Below are 20,126 nucleotides of genomic sequence, written 5' to 3' on the forward strand. Positions count from 1 at the left end.
TAAGATGAATATTCTTTTTTACCTCTAATATTACCTTTCTTTCTGGATTCATCCCATCCCTTGCATATGGGTTTTCATGGAGCATATGTAAGATCAAAATTGTTTGTTGTGAGGAAAATCAATGCGAGACTTAAAATATATATATATATATATATATATATATATATATATATATATATATTTGGCTAACAGATTTTTAGAGCTTGCCTACAAATGTCTAAAGATAAGAAGGTTATAACCTCCCCTCCACCCATGATGGGCTGTAAGACCTCATACCCAGGCTGGGCTGTACGAGCATTCTCACTGCCAGCTGCAAGTTGGCTTCCTTTCTGCCCTTGGAGCTGCGTCCAACATGCTGACATAACTGCCTCTAGTTGGCCTAATAAGGGGTGTTTAGCAAAACGTCTGTTTCCTTTGCCTCCAAACCACATTAGAGACCCGTAGGCAGTGAAATATTTACAGCGAGAGGGCTCTTTTCCTTTGCTCACATCTTCTGTTGCTGTTGCTGCTGTCATCTCTGTGATTGCTTCCTTCCCGGGGCAGTGAACCAGATAACCACCGTACGCCCCACGTCTGCATTGTGAGGGCGAGAGGCTTGCTTGGCTCGTGGTGACAGAAATAGGATTCATCCATGAAAATTGACAACTGCATTGTCGCCTTCCCCTCAGGTGGTTTCCTAATTATAATGTGTTCTGTGCGGTGTCAGGAAATAGAAGAATAGAAACACAGAATCTCTTTTACTGGCAAAGCCCACAGGATCAGGACAGACCCGGGAGCCAAGGAAAGTCACCCTGGAAATAGCTCCAAGGGACCGGCCGGCGGTGAAGATGTTCTGGTTGGGAAGGATGCTCAGGTGGTGCACAGTGCCTCTCACCTTAAGTGAACTTGACTGATGATGGGCTCAGTGATTTCTGTCCCAAAATAGGATGGTGCTCTGGTCGTCTGTTAAAGCTGGAATTACCTTCTGTAAGCGCCATCTATTACAGAACTCTGCACTCCAGCTCCCACTTTTAAGTAGTCAATAGAGGTCAAGTGTGCAGTCCTCAGGCATGCAACTGTGACCTGAAAACCACCCCTGCTGCTTTCATAGCCGGGCTCTGGACAGCACAGCTTGCTTTAAATGCCCGCTGGAAACCACCAGACACAGATGAAACTCTCATTGTTTGTCAGCTTTGATAGGGGTCTGGTTCGGTGGTTGAAAGAATGAGGAGCCTTGGAAAGGCTTGGTTATGCTCATCAGTGGTTTATTTCATTTATATCCTTTCTCTGTTTCCAGGAGTGTGTGGGATTTGGAGGTGAACCGAGTTCATTACTGTCTACAGATCCTCAATTCACAAACAATTAAATCTCCCAAGATACAAAGCGTTGTCTTTTTTTAAAAAAAACAACTATTTGGGGTTCTCATATGCTCTCTCCCCATCTTTTCTATCAGCTTATCTCTCTCTCACCTCTGTGACTTCCCTCCATTTTTTTTTTTTCATGGCTTGGAACTTGTAGTGTTTTAAAAAAATGCATTTTGACACGATCTCTTTAAGATATTGGGAGCAAGATGCACAACAGGCCTTTTTTTTTTTTTTTTTTTTTTTTTTTTTTAAACAGGTTGAATAAGCCTATTATCTAAATGTCCTACCTCAGAGAAGTCATACAAAAGTAGGCAACGGTCAGAAGCCAAAAACTACTCAAAATTGGCCTGATGCTTGTCTTAAAAGAGTTCACCGTGTCACTAAGAAGGGATGTCTCTTGTGAAATTACCCAGCACCCTGGCGTTGGGGGGCAGGTGGGAGGAGATACTTGGAGAGGTGTTCTTCTTTGCAATTCTAGACAGCAGCCACCTTTGCTGTGTATCTGCGAGCTCACAGATCTCTCTCTCCCCTCAATGCCTGGAGAGAGGTCACCTCTCTGTGTCCCTGCCCTCCTCCACCCACACGCCTGGGCACCGAAGGGATCAGAGAGAGGATCAGACCAGTCCGTGTGGAGAGGTCACTGCCACTGCGAAGAAAATGGACCAGAGCGTCTGCCTCTGAGGACAGTGCTGTAGCTTCTCCTGCAAATTAGAGTTCATGTTTCAGCATCCATTTTCCTCATCACCAATGACTTAAATGCAAGGAGGCTGCCTCCTACCTCAGTGTCAATCTTCAGCAAAGCTTCTAGTTAGACTTTTCCTTAGGCTGTATAAAGGCTTTTAGATTTATTTTTCTTAATACTAACTAGGAGCATGTATCCTTTAAGTTATGCATAAAATATATGTCATATTTTCCATACAGTATAGAAATAGTAAACAGTATACAAATAGTACAGTATAAATGGTACCCACTGGATAATAGTAAAATCCTTTATAGAAAAAGCCTAATATGCAAATTGGCCCCACTCGCTATAATGTGCAGTGACCACCAGGGGGCGGCGTAGTGCTGGTAGTGAGAGGCAGTGGAGGCACTGGCAGCCCCATGGGCCCCAATGACAGTGGGACTATGGCAGGATGGGTGGTGCCAGGTCGAGGTGGGTGCGAGGAGGGCCCGATCGCCCTGCTGATCACTCAGCAGACAGGGACCAGTGGCGATTTGTGGGGGGAGAGGGGGCTGGGGAGGACAGGGCTCCTGCTGGGCTCCCAGGCACTGAGGAAGCTGGGCAGGGGGCCTGGCCCTGATCGCCCTGCGGGTGGAATGGTGGAGCAGGTGAGGGGGCACCAGGCCAAGGTGGGGTGCCAGGTGGGGCTGCAAGGCTGGGTGTGAGCTGGGGCCTGATCTCTGCAGGCCTCCCCAAGGGACCCCACCTGTGCTGGAATCTGTGCACCCGGCCTCTAGTAGTAAATAATGTAGTGAATATTCTACACATGCACATCAATAAAATATTTTATTTCAAAACACAGAAGAAACCACTTTGGAATTTTCCGACATTTTTGTTCCTTTCAACACTGCTTGCCTAACCCAAATGATTAATTTTGAATTTGGGATGTATTAGGTGAATTCTGTGCTAGAAGTGGAGAAGTCAGACTCCTTAATATGCTTATTGATTTTACTGTAGCAATACATTAAGATCAGAATGAGAAGTGGACTCTTTTCTCTGAGGTACAATAGTGCTAGCCTGAGTCAATAGTCTTCTTTAAAGTAGGAAGCATACACAATATAATCTCAGAGAGATAACAGTGAAAAATGGCTCAGGGAAGACGAGAAGAGTTCAAAATTAAATATTTGTATGGGGTCCTTCGCTTTAAAAAAATTCTGGCAGCTATAAAATAAAATTATAGCACTGGGTAGAAGTTGGAAGAAATTCTTTACTTGGCATAGTGGTTCTTCCATGTTCAAGGAAAATTACTTAAAGTATTGATCTCCTTGATTCCAACAAGATTGCAACTTATTTTTCAGAATATATGCATTCACTGTAAGAAACAAAATGCGTCTCCATCGCTTTGACATTTTAACTGGGAAATTTTATTTTCATTCCATTTTATTCTCTGTGCATGAATATAAACAGGACTAACATCTGGCTGCTGGAAGCCAGACACCTAACTCCCACAGCACATTGCTTCAAGGTACATGGGCTGATCATCATGGCATTTGAATGTCCCACTTTCTTTATATGGGATGGTAGTTTACAGATATAGGCGTTTTCCTGCCCTTGGTAGCAGTTAAATCAAGAAATGTAACTTCTTTTTAAAAATATATATATATATTTTATTGATTTCAGAGAGGAAGAGAGAGAGAAATAGCAATACGAATGATGAGATAGAATCGTTGATATTTTGCCTCCTACATGCCCCACACCTGGGATTGTGCCAGGCATGTGCCCTCATGGGGAATTGAGCCATACCTCCTGGTTCATAGGCTGATGCTCAACCACTGAGCCATGCTGGCTGGACAAGAATTGTAACTTTTTAATTGCTCAAGGTGGAGTAGGTTAGGGGAACTGTCCCTGTGATCCATGGAGGAACATTGTGACTGAAAAGAACCCAGGGACTTGAATAAACTATCAAAAAAGTTGCCTGTAAACTAAAATTAGGAGACATTTAACAAAATGAATATGAAACTTACCACATTAAAAACATTTAAGAGTCGTGTATGGGAGGAATTCTTGGGTGAACTTTTATGGATTTTCATAGCAGAAGAAATGGGAAGTTATATAGCCCATACTATTGGAAGCACAAGAATCTAGTGCCTGGAATATTTTTCATGTAAATAGGAGTACTGTTTGGGAATGATTCCCAACTTCATTTATTACTTATGGTCTACATATGCTTCACATTCTATTAGGGGATTGTTAACCACTGACTATGTCTTCTTTGCCTTGATGGCAATGGCTTTAAAGATTGATTAAATCATATCTAAATTTTCAACTGTATCTACTTATCCATCCTCTGGCCTAGAGAGGTACATGGCCCATCTCATCTGTCCTTCAAGATTATAGCAGGTGATGGCACTCTGTTTCTATTTCTTTCTCTTCTTGGTAGTAGACATAAGTTTTATTGGGGGAGATGAAGCAACAATGTACATGTCTAAAAGAATACATTTTTCAAAACTATTTCCGGGCCTGGCTGGTGTTGCTCAGTGGTTGAGCATCAACCCCTGAACCAAGAGGTCACAGGTTCAATTTTCCATCAGGGCACATTCCCAGGGTGGGTGCTTGATCCCCAATAGGGGGCATGTAGGAGGCATCCAATTGATGTTTCTTTTTCTACATTGGGTGTTTCTATCTATCTCCCCTTCTCCCATCTTCTCTCTCTAAAATTAATAAAACATATAAAACTATTTTCGCAGTTAGATGTGACCCTGAGACTGTTTGGGATAATGAGATATAGGTGGCTGTGTTGTGTGCACAGCAGAGAAGGTGCTCTGGAGGGATTTCAACCACCTGGAAAATGTGCCCCTGCCTCTTTTTCCAAGTCTCCCAACTTGCTACCTGGAATGAGTCCATAATCGTTGGGACTCTGGCAACATCTGGGATCCTAAGTGACATTGAGGATGGACTTGACATGCTAGGATGGTAGAGCAGAGAAATGCCAAGAGCCTGGGTCCCAGGTGACCATGGCACTGCTGTGCCAACTCTGGACTATTTAATTAGCTACCTATTTTATGCGAAAGAGCAATAAACCCATTTTTGAGCAACTATATATTTTTTTTAGTTTTCTATTTTTGCAACCTAGCCACTTTATAATTGCTATTGCTTAAAAATAAAAATGAGGATAATTTTGAAATATAATACTCAGGAACTAAACACTTAGAACAGCATGGATTTTGGGAAACTTCACTGTAAGACTTCATCAAAAGACATGATTTTGGTTGTTTCTCAGTAATATTATGGCGACACACCATTTGGTAAATGAATTTCCCTTTCTGAGCATTGTTTTCTCTCTAAAGGTAGAGATCTGACTCTTTCAGCACTAACATCCATTCTTGACCATTCGAGATACCTTGTCTTTGCAACCTGGCATCTGAAGGATAAGATCATAAAAAGGGACAGATGCCCAAGTCCAGCCAAGACTCGCCTCGAATAGAAATCCATGCCTTATGAGGGGATTAGCAGCTGCACAGCCACGTCTTTCCCGAGGCAGTCTTGTTAGAATACAGCTTGCGGTGTAGCCATTGATGACATTCTCGCTCCCCTCAATCTTCACAGGAAGTAGTCAACCAAAAATGCAATTACAAGTAAAAAACGACTCAGTTGTGGTAATTGGAAGATGATATGATGTCAGGGAATGTGATAGCGGAATTTGCAGGATGTTGGGAAGGAATATTAAAGATGGGAAATTGCAGAACAAATTGTTATTTTCAACCATGTGTGGTGAAGATAACCCCCAGGCTACTTCAGCCTGGAAAACACATGGGCAATCTTACAGGAGGTATTTTACCCAAGAACAGTCTCTAGATTCTAGGTCCCAAAAGCTCTAGCTGAAATAGAGATAGATATAAAAAGTTTCTTTTCAAAAAAAAAAAGGGGGGGGGGGCGGGAGGTGAGGGTCTAATGAACAGGGTGAAAGCAGAAGCCAATTTGCATTCTACTGGCTCTCAGTCTCCAGTTCTTTTTCATGTAAATTTAAATATTTCACAATTATATCAAGATCTATTAATCCTGGATGAACTTCACTAACGTTTAAACCTCTGGCTATGACTTTACCCTTCCCCAAAGCTTTACTATTTGTTTTCTCTTTCCTGTTCTACTCCCATCTAGGAACTAGGAGGGAAGACTGAGAGAAAATCAGACAAATGCTCAGCATAGCATCTCCCCGCAGTGTCTGTGCTCTGCAGGCAGAGGGGCCCTTTATAACAAAGAGAGCAATTCCTCACATCCTGAACAGCAGGGACTAGGTGCTTCAGGTACAAGAGGAATCCCTGGAAAGCTTTTGTGGCAGAGAACTTGTTGCGGAATCAATGGCACTTTATCTAATTGAATCCTTGTGGAGTGGTGCTGGTAGCAGAGTGAAGGAGCCTCTTCATTTGTTATTACTCAGGAGGTATTTGGGACTTAGTGACTCTTAGGGATTCTGCTTGTGGATCGCCTAACAATTCTTCCAAGAGTGCAGTGCTGGGTGGTAGAAAGATTGCGTATGATTCATTATCCTGTGTGAGTGGTTATTATACTATCAGAAGGAACAAAAATAATTTAGAGAGGTATTTTATTTTAGCATTTCCCCCTATCCTTTTCTCTATGTGTAAATCACGTGGGATTATGGGTTCTATCCTCACATCATATGGGTTCTATCCTCAATCATATAAGTCTCTGTACTTTCTTCAACAAAACCTCATGTCTCAGTCACTCTGTGCATTTGCTTCCACCACTCCTCACCCCAAGAAAGGCTTTCTGTTGGTTCTTTACCAAGGGGGTATCTGCCTCTATCTTCTGAGTAGCTTATACAACCCTTGGTCATATCTTCTCCAAACTTCCAGTTTTATGTTATTTTTCTCCTCAGTGACTTTTCAGTAGCTTGTTTAGTACAGTTTTCCCCACCCAGTGCTTTCTGGGGAATGATAATTATACAAGACTACAATAAAGATTAGGGAGGGGAGGGTTATAACCAAATATACTTTGTAAAAGTATAGGTCCATTCCCCTCACCCCCCATTTTGGGTGCACTCATGGAGTTATTTATGCATTCTGTAAATAGTTCTTAGATGCCTACAAGCATGTCAAACTCATTAATTCACAATGGCAACTACATAGTTGCTGCCGCACAGACTCAGTTACGTGACTGCCAGATGATCATTTTCTTACCTGCCTTGGTCCCTCCCAGAGAACCTAGATTTTTTTCCCCTGACATCTGGGCATCCATCCTCAGAGGTTGGATCATAAGCTAATCATGGCAGTCCTGTTTATTTTTGCCAGTGTTTGGAGATGGGAAGATCATGTGACACAATTCCAGCCAGTGGAGTATCAGAGAAATATGATGAGTGGAACATTTTAGAAAAATGAAATTCCTTCTTGGTTAAAAGCCAACTGGATGAGAAGAGAGAGCCTTTGTTTATAGAGCCGCTACCCCGCCTTTCCTTTTTAATGATGCCAGGGGAGGCATGATGAGAGCTCCGCACCCACCGCTGAGTCTTAGACAAGAGCTGAGAGAACTTCTGAGAAACAAACCCAATGTCTTGGTGTTGTCAAGTCTCCAAACCAACCTGGAAACCAGCTATATCCAGATTTATTTAATGATTTTTCTATCTAAGTCACTATTAATTGAGTAATATGTTACCTACAGCCAAAGTATCCTTGCTCATGATATCCAAATGCCAATAAAACTCTAACTTTTGTATAGTCCTACAATGATGGATACATGAAAGAAAATTTAGACACAATTTCTTTCCTCCAGGAGTCTGGTGATAGAAGAATGAGATGGATGCCAAACAAAACAGCAAAGAATGATGTGTAGCAGGAAGAGAGGACCCTTTGCTTAGAATCAGGGCAAATACCCCAAAGACGTTTTCATATAATCAATCTGGATATTTAAGAAATACTCCCAGAATTTAAATAAGCAGAGGTATGAAGTAGGTATTTCAGACCTATACAAAGCAAGAGACAGCCACAAAGAAGTAAATAAGTTTGTCCTACAGAATTAAGGGTGGTCTGGTAAATTACAGATATATTTTGGAATAGATTCAATGTTTTGCGTGTATATTATACTTGGTACCTTATCTACAGTACCATCTAAGTCATTCTCTTTTTTAAATTGTTTTGTTTTCATAGTATCTGTGTATGTGTGTGTGCATGTATGTATTAGATTATCCTATCATCTAAAGGTGCTTTCTCATTAATTATTGCATTTATTGTATTAAACTGTATAGATTAAAAAATCGGTGATACACTACTTGAGTAATATTGTATTACCTGAATTAAATGGTGAAAAATTATTTATCTTGCAGAAATCTTATGAATCATCTCTTTCGTTTTAACAAATAGTCACAAACTGCTTGTGTATTCAAAATGTGAGCCATGCAAAAGCTAAAGTAAACAGTGTTGCTTTCCCGCCTCTTGCTAAGGGTGAAAGACTAAGTAAAGACTTTGTTGTCAAGTGAGCCTCTTTCAGGGACGCAAAGGGCCAGTGCAGATTTGCCCCTACCTTCGGAACATCTGTCTGCAGCCTCATCCAGGGAGAAGAAATGTGCTGCAGCCCCACCAGCCCTAAAAGTGGCCTCTGAGTCATTAGGCGGCGATCGCATCATGCTCAGTAGCAACCCTGTTAAGTGCACTGTATTACGCTCTTGCTCTTGGAAAAGTGGAATTCACAGAGGGCATCGCACATAGGGTACCACCGTATTCAGTGAACTACAACTCTCCCTTTTCAACCATCCTGAATAATCAAGATTTGGGGACCACAGCATCTTTAAAGAGGTGGCAGCGGTTCTGAGAGAGAAAACAACTTCGAGTTTAATATCAGTTCCTCCTGGGAAAAGTCTTCCTTCACCTGTGTCCTTGCAAAGGGCTTAGCATCTAGGCAGCTTTGTTGCTGTGCTTCCTGCTGAGAGCCCAGCTGAGGGGAGGTGCCTGGAAAACACATGGAACTGTGATAACTGGGAAAGGTGGGCCAGTGGAAAGGAAAACATGGAAAGTATGGAGAAAATATGGAAGCCATGGACTATAGAGAGAGGTACAAGACATTAAAAACACCTCCTTTCATTGACACTTTGTGATGTGACCACCGTGTTTTGAATGCAATTGTGCTTTTACAGACACCCTAGCCCAGTGATTCTGAACCCTCGTTGTGTGCAGTCAAGTTGATTGTGACAGCTGCAGGATTGCTGCTGGCATCTGGTTCCAGAAGCCAGGGATGCTGCTAAGCATCCTACCACAACACAAGATTAGCTGACTTCTCATGTCAGTGGTCCTAAGGTCCAGAAACTCCACATTACAGGGATTTGGCATTTTTATTGCTAGTGGGATATGTTTGGTTAAAGAAACCTCCAGGCATACACTCTGGCCCTGGGGGCCTGAGAGAGATCTAGGATCATATTAACAAATATGAGAAATATTTTAAAAAGCCACTTACTTTGATTATTTTTTGTTTCTTAAGATATGGTGGTTTTTAGGGCTACTGTCCAGAGATAATTCATAGATGTGTAGGATTATCAAGGACCCTGAAAGGTCATCCAAATACTTTCCTTCTTTTCATCTCTCTGCTCCTCTAGAAGAGAATATGCTAATGATTTCTGTGGCCTCATTTTGGGAGGGCAAGGTCTCTATTGTACTTTGTCGCCAAATGCTCTAGAGATATGGATGAAGGTATTTCTCCAATCTACAGAGGCCTCTGCGCTTTTACTGTGCACACAAATGCAAAGGCAAAGGCAAAAGAGTCGCACTATTTGATGGTAATCTCTGTCCTGAGTAATTTAAAGTTGAGTGAAACTCTAGATTTTATCCTAATTGAAATCATTACTCAGTACTTTGAAATAAACAACTACTACCAAAAATTAGAGTTAAAGTCCAGCCATCCTAATATGAGCAGAGATGTTAATCTAGGAAACGAATAAGTAACAGTCGGAGAGAATGATGCTCCAAAGAATGATCCTGAAAGGGTTATTCAACCATTTCCCCGTTTTAGGGATCCATATCAATAAAGCTTAATAAGAACTAAGAATGAAATTACTGCTAACTGTGAACTTAATAATGCCCCACGGGAGTTCATTAATATCTCCACAGGTACACCGAAGCATTATCTTAATTGCACATGATAACTTCCAAAAATTGCCTTTTACAAGTTTTGTGGGAACTGCCCTCCAGAACAAGTGTCAGAACTTTTTGGTTTGCCTTTCCTAGCCTTGCAGATTGCCTCGAACATGGACCCAGAACCCCCCTCCGCCTTTCCAGAAATTAGAAGTTCCCAGGTGACTGACCTTGTCATAAGTACTGCTCTTGTGCTTTTAAGAGGAAGAAGCTCAAAATGCATGAAAGCGATGTCACATCTTTCATTTTTTTCCTACATAATTGATTTCTTCTTTTTATAAATACTTAGAAATTTATTTTTATTAGAATCAAGTTTGTGTGGAGTAGTGGAGACAATTAGGATTTTAAAAATATTTATGAATATTGCTGTAATCTAATCCACATCTGGACTTGGGTCTTCAGTTGTTTGATACAAAGATGATGACTTGAGAGGCGTGTTTCCAAGCTCATGAGGTCCTTTGGCCTCGTTTTTGACTCTAGTAATTATAAGATGAAATTAAATTTAGTAGCGTTTGAACTTGTCCACACTTGGGAGGTGAAAATTCCATCACATACTGATAATATTTGATTTTGTATATATTAGGAATTACAGAATGATTTTCTTTAGATTTTCTTTCCTTTTTTTAAATTTTGATTTGATAATGGCAATGTTAACATAAAGACATTTACCTGGAACTGAGGATACTAATTCCATCTTGCATCTGATAGCCAGACCTGATTCCAGAAGGGAGAAAAGCTATGGAGAGGGTAGGGCAGAATCCCCTGTTTAAAATGAGAAATCCAAGGATGCCTTGAAGCCTTAGACTGAACTCCAGGGACTGTGGTATATGTTGCCTGGAGTGCCAGGTCTCAGGCCTCAGTGAGAAGTCTACATTACTCCCTAAGTCTCTTTAATTTTGAAGCTTCATCCAATGTCAACGTGTCCTACATTTCAGTGACGAGGAAGGAAATTCCAGGGAAAAGTATGCCACTATAGAAAAGGGGCGAGAAAAAGTGTTTGCTACCCCGCCTGAACTTGCCTGCCTCAGGCCTGCCCAGAGCAGGGGTTACTTCCAAGCACTGTGGAAGCCACACTATGTATCTAAGGGATTCTGTTTTCTCAGGGTTATTCCATTCATTCACTTACGGGCTCATTTGTTCTTTCAACACATACTGATCAGGCTCCTGTTCTGCGCTGGGTACAGTTTTATCCGGTGGTAATAAAATGATGAATAAGGTCATTGCTTTCCATCAGGGGAAGTAGTCTCCCACAAAGGAAAGAATAATAAACATATGATTTTACAGGTAATTGTTTAATGACAGTTGTGACACTTGTTACCAAAGAAAACTGCAGTGTCATGGAAGAACTGATCAGCTGACTTTGGTATAAACTCATGCTTTCCAGGGCTAACGTGGGCGAGGTCAGGAGAGGGCCTTGAGCTCTTACTGGTGACTGGTGTGTACCACTAATTAGTTACAGTTTTACTTGTGATTATTTTTTTAGTCCATCAGAAGAATTCAGTCTCCACAACCACTTGTTTCTACAAGATGTAGAGGATCTAAGTTATTTGAGTGTCCATTTTAATTATTCTTGAAATTGAGTCTTTTTTCTCTTAGATTTACAGGAATTCTTAGGGCCTTAAACATACATAAATATCTTAAGGGTTAATTAGAATTAGAAACTGTGAATTGGGCTCCTCCGCTCCCCCAATTCTAAGAGTAAAATATAGGATTGGCACATGTTGCGTCCTATGACTTGAAGAATGATGGTTTTGCAATATTTGTCCCTTTTGTTTCTCAATGTTTAAAAAGAGGACAGTTGACTGTTTCATAACTTACAAATGGTGACCAAGATGTGAGAACTACTATGTTTAAAAAACTTGATACTTACCATCAGCATCACCTGATTCATGTCTTAGGAGAAATAATTGGAAAAATTGAGATTTTTGTTTGCAAAAAATAATCTTTGAAGGATGGTACTTTTTCAACTATTTGAAGATACTCATCTTAATTTGACTATGCATTTTAAGATAAGAAATTAGAATAAATGTTAGTTGGTTTTAAATGCTTATTGTAGAGAAATAGGAAAAAGACAAACTATTTCCATTACTGTCATTCTTATTTTCCTGTAAATTCTAGCTAATGTAGTTGCAAAACTAAATTGAGTCTTATAATGTGGCTTGCTTACCTATACAATAAATCCCAAGAAAATAAACTGAAAGCTATTAGAACTAATATGAATTTTAACAAGGGTATAAGTCATAAACTAAATATAAAATATTAATAGATTCCTATATGTCAGCAACACATAAAAATAAAATGAAAATTTGATATTATTCATAATGTAATAAAAATAATAATTATCTAGAAATAAAGTCACCCACATGGAGACAATGATAAAATTTTACTAAGAGAAAATAATGAATAATGGAATGGATGAAAATAAATATTTTTCCTTAGGGGGAAATAAAATATTATAAATGTATCATTTCTTCCCAAATTAATTTATAAATATATATAATGCAATTATTATCATAATCTTAATGCAACATATTATGCTAAATTGAAACATTTGTACTAAAGTTCAGCTGAAAAGTTAAACACATATGACTACCCAGGGTCCTTTTCGAAAGAATGGTTATGAAGGGTGAAGGTGTTCTAATTAATCTAGCCCTAAAAATTCTAAGTTTATAAAATGAAAACAGTAAAGCACTGGGCCAATGCTTGGACAACAGACAAGTGAAATAGTAGACAATACACCCCAAAGACTCAAGGATAGTTAAAAGTTTTCATATGTGACAAAAGGTGGCCTTTCCTTTCAGTAAATAATGAGCATTTAATATATGGTGCTGGGGCAAGTAGTTAACGATGTGGAAGAAAAAATATAGATGTTTGATTTGCCTTATAGTACAACCTCAAGTAATTTTCACATAGGGAGATATTTAATTGTCACCCTGATTTATTTCTGTCACTTTAGTGAGGGAGAGTCTTCACCAGTAATCTAAGAAAATAGTCACTTATGTCCACAAGGACTTGAATCAACTACCAGAATATTTTTTAACCTCCATTGGTAATGGAAACTTGAAATATGTCTAAACATTTAACAATGAAGATTAGGTTTATCTTAGGCTTAGCTTAGTAAAATATCATGCAACCAGGAAGAGAGAGAAAGAGAAATGAAATTGGGGAAGGGAAGAAGAGATTAAGATTCATGTTTTTTTATTTTATTTTATTTTATTTTATTTTTTAAATATATTTTATTGATTTTACACAGAGAGGAATTGAGAGGGATAGAGAGTTAGAAACATCGACGAGAGAGTCATCGATCAGCTGCCTCTTGCAAACCCCCCACTGGGGATGTGCCCACAACCAAGGTACATGCCCTTGACCTGAATTGAACCCGGGACCTTTCAGTCCGCAGGCCGACGCTCTATCCACTGAGCCAAACCGGTTTTGGCAGATTCATGTTTTTAAAAAATATATATTGTTATTGATTTCAGAGGTGAAGGGAAAGGGAGGGAGAGATAGAAACATAAAAAAATGAGAGAAAATAATTGATTAGCTGCCTCCCATACACCCCACCCTAGGGATCGAGCCCACAATCCGGGCATGTGCCTGACTAGGAATGAAACCATTCCCTCCTAGTTCATAGGTAGATGCGCAATCACTGAGTCCTGCTGGCCGGGCAAGAGTCATGTTTTTATACTTAGTAATATTTGTGTGCATATCCTCATGCACATAAAAATGATAAAGATGTGTAGCAAATAGTAATAGGGATAAAGACATTGAAGTTATTTTCTTGTTTTGTTTTTCTAATGTTTAAAAATGAGTATTATTTTCTAAATAAAAGTATAAACTGTAAACAAATATGATGCTTTTAGATGTTTTCAATCCTATTTGATACTCAGCAATAGCACCATTTTTGTGTGATAGGCAAAAGTTAATGGATATGAGAGTAAATAATAATAAACAAAGATGAAAATTTAGTCTTATAAAGATTAAAGCTGTTTTAATTTTTTAAATTGGAGAAAGGAAGATTCAAAGGGATATGGAACATTTATTTTTCTGAAGTGGAAGTGTTATTATACTAAACTATCTTCATCAAAAGATCAACTCTGCATTTCATAAGAGACTGGCAAGATAAAAGGAAGTACAGTCAGAGATCAAGGAGAGTGTGAAAGTTAATCACTAAGGATGACTAATAATATTATAATTTGGTCAGTTGTAGATTCTAGTTACAACACACACTTCAAAATAAGTACTCCATAGGCTCAAACATTAGTTTGAAGCCAAGTAACTAGATATGCAGCATCATAACTAAATAAGTACACAGCAACATATGTAAGGTTACATACCTTCTTCCCGTCCTTCTTCCCTGATTCTAGGAGGAATATTCTTATAGCCTCTCTACACATTTTTTTATTTATTTTAGAAATGAAACCCATTCAGTCTACCATTCCTTAGTCTAACATCACTTAAGTCTCATTGGATATAGGGTGTGGATATGACCCTAAAGGGACATATGAGCCTTGAGCCAGGAGATATTTCTTGTTCATAATGGAAGGGATGGACCACAGATAGGGCCCATTTTCAGAGGGTGCACAGTGCTGAGGAAGGGAAGCTGCTTCCCCAGGGTTTTCATTGCTGAAATTCGGGGCACAGTTTTGAACATGCATTTGCATTGGGCACTTCACAACTCTGATACTTTGCAGCAGCAACATAGATGCAGATTGGAGCAGAGGCCTGGGTGTATCTTTATTATCACTCTTTCAAACGTAGAAAGGGATTTTGGCAGGGAAGACAGCTGTGCAATTGCATGAAGCTTTTCCATTTCCACAAGCTGAAATTGATGTAAATGTGTTGATATGCTTGGCTTCTTTCCTTTATATTTTCTCTCCCCTCTCTCCCTCCTCCCCCCTTCTTCCTTTTATTTTTCTTCCCAAAGCCTTTATTCAGTTGGTATTATATTTTTTCTAAAGTTTATAACCTCAGAACTATAAATGAAACATAGGGAACTTTGTCTATGAATATCTATAATAATAAAATCATAATATGCTAATTAGATCGGACAGCTGGACAACATTCTGAACATCATTCTGCACATCTGTCTGGATGAAGCCTCAGCTGCAGGGGCAGAGGCAGAGGCGGTTGGGGGTGATCAGGAAGGCAGGTGAGCAGTTATGGGCAATCAGGCAGGCAGAAAGAGGTGGTTAGGGATAATGGGGCAAGCAGGCAAGTGGTTAGGGGTGATTAGGCAGGCAGGTGAGCAGTTAAGGACCAGTGGTCCCAGATTGTGAGAGGGATGTCCGACTGCCTTTTAGGCCCAATCCCTGTAGTATCAGCAGTCAGACATCTTCCAATGGGTCCCAGATTGAGAGAGGGCATTGGCCAGGCTGAGGATACCCCCCCCCCCCCCCCCCCCGCTTGCCATGCATCAATTCCGTGCACCGGGCCTCTACTATTTATATAAACTTTAATATAGCATTTAAATAAAACGTTTGAACAACAGCTAAGAGTGACCTGTAATATAACTTAATGTGTCAGTAATCAGTGCTGTGAATAGAAATTGGTCAGGACTCCAATAATCTATAGTCCTTCCTTGTTTTATGCTTTTTATTAAAATATTTTAGTAATAACTTGTCTAAATATTATAGTTCAGAGTTCAGAAATTTTACATTGGGCAGTTTCAAGTTTAAGGACCGCTCTCTGACCTACAACATTATGTCCTGAGACAAGGTCATATTCTATTTTCTAGTCTTATTTCCTCTTTGGTAAAATTAGTTAATAATAACAGGGTATAGTACAATCCATAAAGTATAGTAAAGAATATTTACTGATGGTTAGGTAAGGTAGTGCATATAAAACTTTAGAACATGAGTGGTATATAATAAAGAATTGAATAAAATATTTCTAAAACAACAATGATAGAGATATGTAAACATATGTTCTTATAATGTTGAGGGCATGTTTGTGATAAAATGTTACAGAGAACTTGAAAATCCACTTGTGGGGGATGGGTGAACTTATAGTAAGGAAATCCATCCTGTGCTCCATTTGTGCTTACCCTGTCACAAGCATCTTAAGCAGTGCACACTTATATCCTTGCCCCTCAAAACAATCTTATACTAATGATGCAACTAAGTCATTGAGGTGAAATAGCTTCACGAAAGTAAACACTAGTGGAACAAAACACATCAAGCTTTGAAATCACATCTTGTCAAAAGGAAATCCCATTTTATTTTCCCTCCATATCACTACCTCTCTAATTGAGGAATTACACAGGTAAAGACCCACCAGGTGACTTTCTCACTGCCTTTGGATTTTGAGTCACATCCTCCTAGGAACTCAAGTTCTGTATTTTGGGAAAATTGTTGTCAGTATAAATGAGCTTCTCATATCCTGGTGGTTTGCTCTCATGTGGTGCTTTCTTGTCTTTTCAGATCCCCCAGATTAGTTATGCATCGACGGCCCCTGAGTTAAGTGATGACCGGCGCTATGACTTCTTCTCCCGTGTGGTCCCACCTGATTCCTTCCAGGCCCAGGCCATGGTAGACATTGTGAAGGCCCTCGGCTGGAATTACGTGTCTACTATCGCATCCGAAGGAAGTTACGGAGAGAAAGGTGTGGAATCCTTCATGCAGATTTCCAAAGAGGCAGGTAGGAAGAGATTGCAATGATTAAGATGACCCTCTTCCCATGTCTGTAGCTTACAGGGTTCTTTTCAGACTTTATTAAACAAACACTATAGACAATCACCATATACCTACTCTCACATTCCCCACTGCCTGCTAAGCAGATTTGCAAAGTCTTTGTTGTTTTTGAAGATAATATTTTCAAAAGTGTGAAACTCAAGTCACTTAAAGTCTTAGGGGAAGTGATGCAGAGGAGAAAATATTTTCCAAAATCAATATCTAACTTCTGTGTAATGGATAATAGTGTGGATTACTACTTATAGCTGGGAACTGAGAAAATGTGGCTGAATGTACTTCTCAATGCATATTTTCTTCCCCTGTTCCTCTCCAATAATGGGAGCATTTTTTAGAATTATGAGAACCTAGTCACAGTGGCACTTTGCTTTGGAGATGAATAACAGTGATGGCTCTGGCTGACTTGGTAAAAGCAAAATCAAATAAATTAAGTAAATAGGCTTTGAAGTATTAGATAATTTTGAGAAAGACAGCTCTATTAAGTAGCAGTTGGAGAAGATTTTTTGTGTTTATTTAGCTCAAATTGGGAGTAATGGGCTCAAATATTTGGTCAGGGTTTTTCCAATGGGCAGATTTGAAAAATTAGATGGAATCGTCACACTTAGGAATCCTAATAATAAATATCTAGGCTTTCCCACTTGGTAATGTATATAATTTATATAATATATGCTTGATATTCCTGTACAGGTCTTATGCTAAAGTCAGGTTTTCGGTTAACTTTGTAAAATTTTATCTACTCCCAATTGTTATTGATAAGAATAGTTAATGAACAGTAAAGGCAATGGAAACAGAGGTCCTTTTAATGAGGAAAATATGTCACAAATTCTGAAGTCCTGGCAGTGATGTTGGACTGTCAGACTGAAGATATACTTACACTTACAATGGTTCAGGGTTCAGGGTATGGCTACTGAAAGAAGGGAGTGAGGACTTGCTTAGCAATCCCATGAATTTAATTCAGTGCCTCATCATTAGCTCTAATTGCAAACATTCACTGGGGAGCTGGGCCATTCTCAGGTTCTTCCTTCGTACTCTAATACTCTCACTGTTGACATCTTAGACTGGGTGGCTCCAAATTATGAATAGGTCTCATCCTGAAAGTCATTTTTAAGTTCAAATAAACAAACACACCCCAGTTCATTGGTTCCACTGGCATGGCTTTATGTTTCTAGTGACTTCTCCCACAGCACTTGTCCCGTGTTGGTCTAACTTGTTGTTTTCTTGTCCGCTAGACTCTGAGGAAAACTTTTCTGTCTCATTTACTATGGTAGTCCCAACTGCTATGCTTATAAGGGAAATGTTTTGTTTATGCAGTTAGAAACTTCCTGACTAGAAAAGATATCTTAACTCGGGCTTAGTGTTATGCTGAAATTTGTACCACTCTAATAATTGCCTTAGTGAAGCCCTAAAAAAGATTCCCAATTAAAAGAAAACCAATTCTTTTATTTGTTCTTGGTTCCTTGAATTTTGCTTTGGCCAAAATAAGGCTAGAGGTCGATTTAGAAATATGAACATAAACATGAACATAAAAGCCAACAGATAAGACATGATGAAGAGAAAATAATCATCTAGAGCTCAGAAGTGAAGTTCTCTGAGCTCTAGATGATTATCTCTTCTGAGCTCTAGATGATTATTTTCTCATGCAAATGGCTCTCCCATTTAATGCTGAACTTCCTACAGGACAAAGCAAAGAGCACTAGACATTTTTAATAAAATTGACAGGGCTCTCAAGATGGACATTATGTTAACTTTTCAGTAAAGTACAGGGTCAAGACAGTTGTTTACTCTTGATCAGTTGTTAGGTTTTTTTTTTGTTGTTGTTGTTTGTTTTTTTGTTTGTTTGTTTTGTGTGTGTTTTTTATAACAGACTGAGATTGACCTGTATACAGACGGGTTAGTGGTACATTTTATGGTTGTTTTTTTCCTGGTGTCACTTGGTGAAAACTCAAGATATAAAATCAGAGTCCATTATGTAAGGACTCTGCGAAAAAGGACAAAGCCTTTGTAACATGGGCTGAACTCCCCAGCTCATGGGTTTAATTAATCTTACATTGAGATGATGCAGCTCAAAAATAAGGCTTGTATCATTGGCAGCCATCGTGGAAACGAGCCTTTAGTGCCACAGCTTTCCCCCTGGAGGGTGAGAGTGACTGGAAGGCCTGCTGCAGGAATGCAGGGGCAGGGCGGGTCCAGGGAGTGTCAGGCAGATCACTTCCTCTTCTCCTCTCCTAGTATTAGGATATGTGGTGTGTATTTATAATGCATTTCATTGGAACCATATCATACGTGCAGTTTGCTTAAATGGATTCACTTATGTGCTTAGCAAACACCTTGTGTCCTCCACCCTTCCCAAGAGAAAAAAAGTAAATACATATAGAAAATATGTGAGATTACCATTTAAATGACGTGTGATAAGTTACTCACTCAGTGTGTGTATTGCATAGAGAAAACCTGAAGTGGGAAACATGATCCATTGTGTCCTTAGTGAGTTTTGCTTTTGTGGGCCTCTCATAATGTGAGGACTTGCTACTGCAGAGGTGATTCCAGTATATAGAGATACATACTCATATTCTGTGACCTCTGACAGATCCAGCTACTTCCTCTGATATCCAGTCAAAGAAACAGCAATTTAGTCTAATTCAGATTAAAACAAATGAAAGAAAGAAAGAAAGAAAGAAAGAAAGAAAGAAAGAAAGAAAGAAAGAAAGAAAGAAAGAAAGAAAATAAAAATTTACTCCACTGTAATTTCTGGGAATTTTAGAGAATCTTTAAGGAAATTTCAAATGCTTACATTTTCCCCTTTGCCTGTTGTCCATGGAATCTGACCTTCAAGAAAGATGTGATCACATGTGTATATGGTAGAGTCAGTGCGTCATAGAGATAAGCAAGCACCGTGGCTCTCCTTTATCAGATGTCAGAACAATTCAAGACAGTGATGTCAGGGAAAACAATCATCCTTCAAAGGGGCCCATCTCATTTGTTTGGAGCATGGAAGCCTGCATACAGTTTCCTTAACCTGGCTCAGAAAACCTCAATGATTCTTGTCTCACATTTAGTTATGGAAAATTTAAATATACATAGAGAGATAAACAAGTCCGGTGGTGTCAAGAAAGACCTGAATTTGAGTAATGGCTCCATCACTTTTGTGCTGTAAAACTTTTGGCACACAGTTTAACTTTTCAAGCCTGATTCCTCACATAGAAAATGAGAATAATGAGGCCTACTTCATCCAGTAGTAAAATAAATAAGATCATCTACAGAGAAGCACTTAACACCAGTTCCCTCTAAATCAGTAGAGTTAGTG

The 20,126-nt window shown here is 39.4% G+C and overlaps 1 protein-coding gene across 8 annotated transcripts in view; it reads left to right on the forward strand.

Moving 5' to 3' along the window:
• GRM7 (glutamate metabotropic receptor 7) overlaps window positions 1–20,126 on the forward strand; it is a 732,546-nt gene that overhangs the window by 214,819 nt on the left and 497,601 nt on the right. For 7 of the 8 annotated variants that reach the window (XR_014796613.1, XM_084901928.1, XM_084901930.1 and 4 more), the window contains exon 2: window positions 16,559–16,775. Coding sequence is in view for 6 of the 8 variants with exons in the window: in XM_084901928.1 (XP_084758054.1) it covers window positions 16,559–16,775 (217 nt within the window). In the remaining 2 variants the exon portion in view is untranslated. The remainder of the gene's footprint in view (window positions 1–16,558; window positions 16,776–20,126) is intronic. The other variant, XR_014796614.1, reaches the window with a different exon arrangement.

Source organism: Pipistrellus hanaki, assembly GCF_964339955.1.
Source record: "Pipistrellus hanaki genome assembly, chromosome: 13".
Classification (NCBI taxonomy): domain Eukaryota; kingdom Metazoa; phylum Chordata; class Mammalia; order Chiroptera; family Vespertilionidae; genus Pipistrellus; species Pipistrellus hanaki.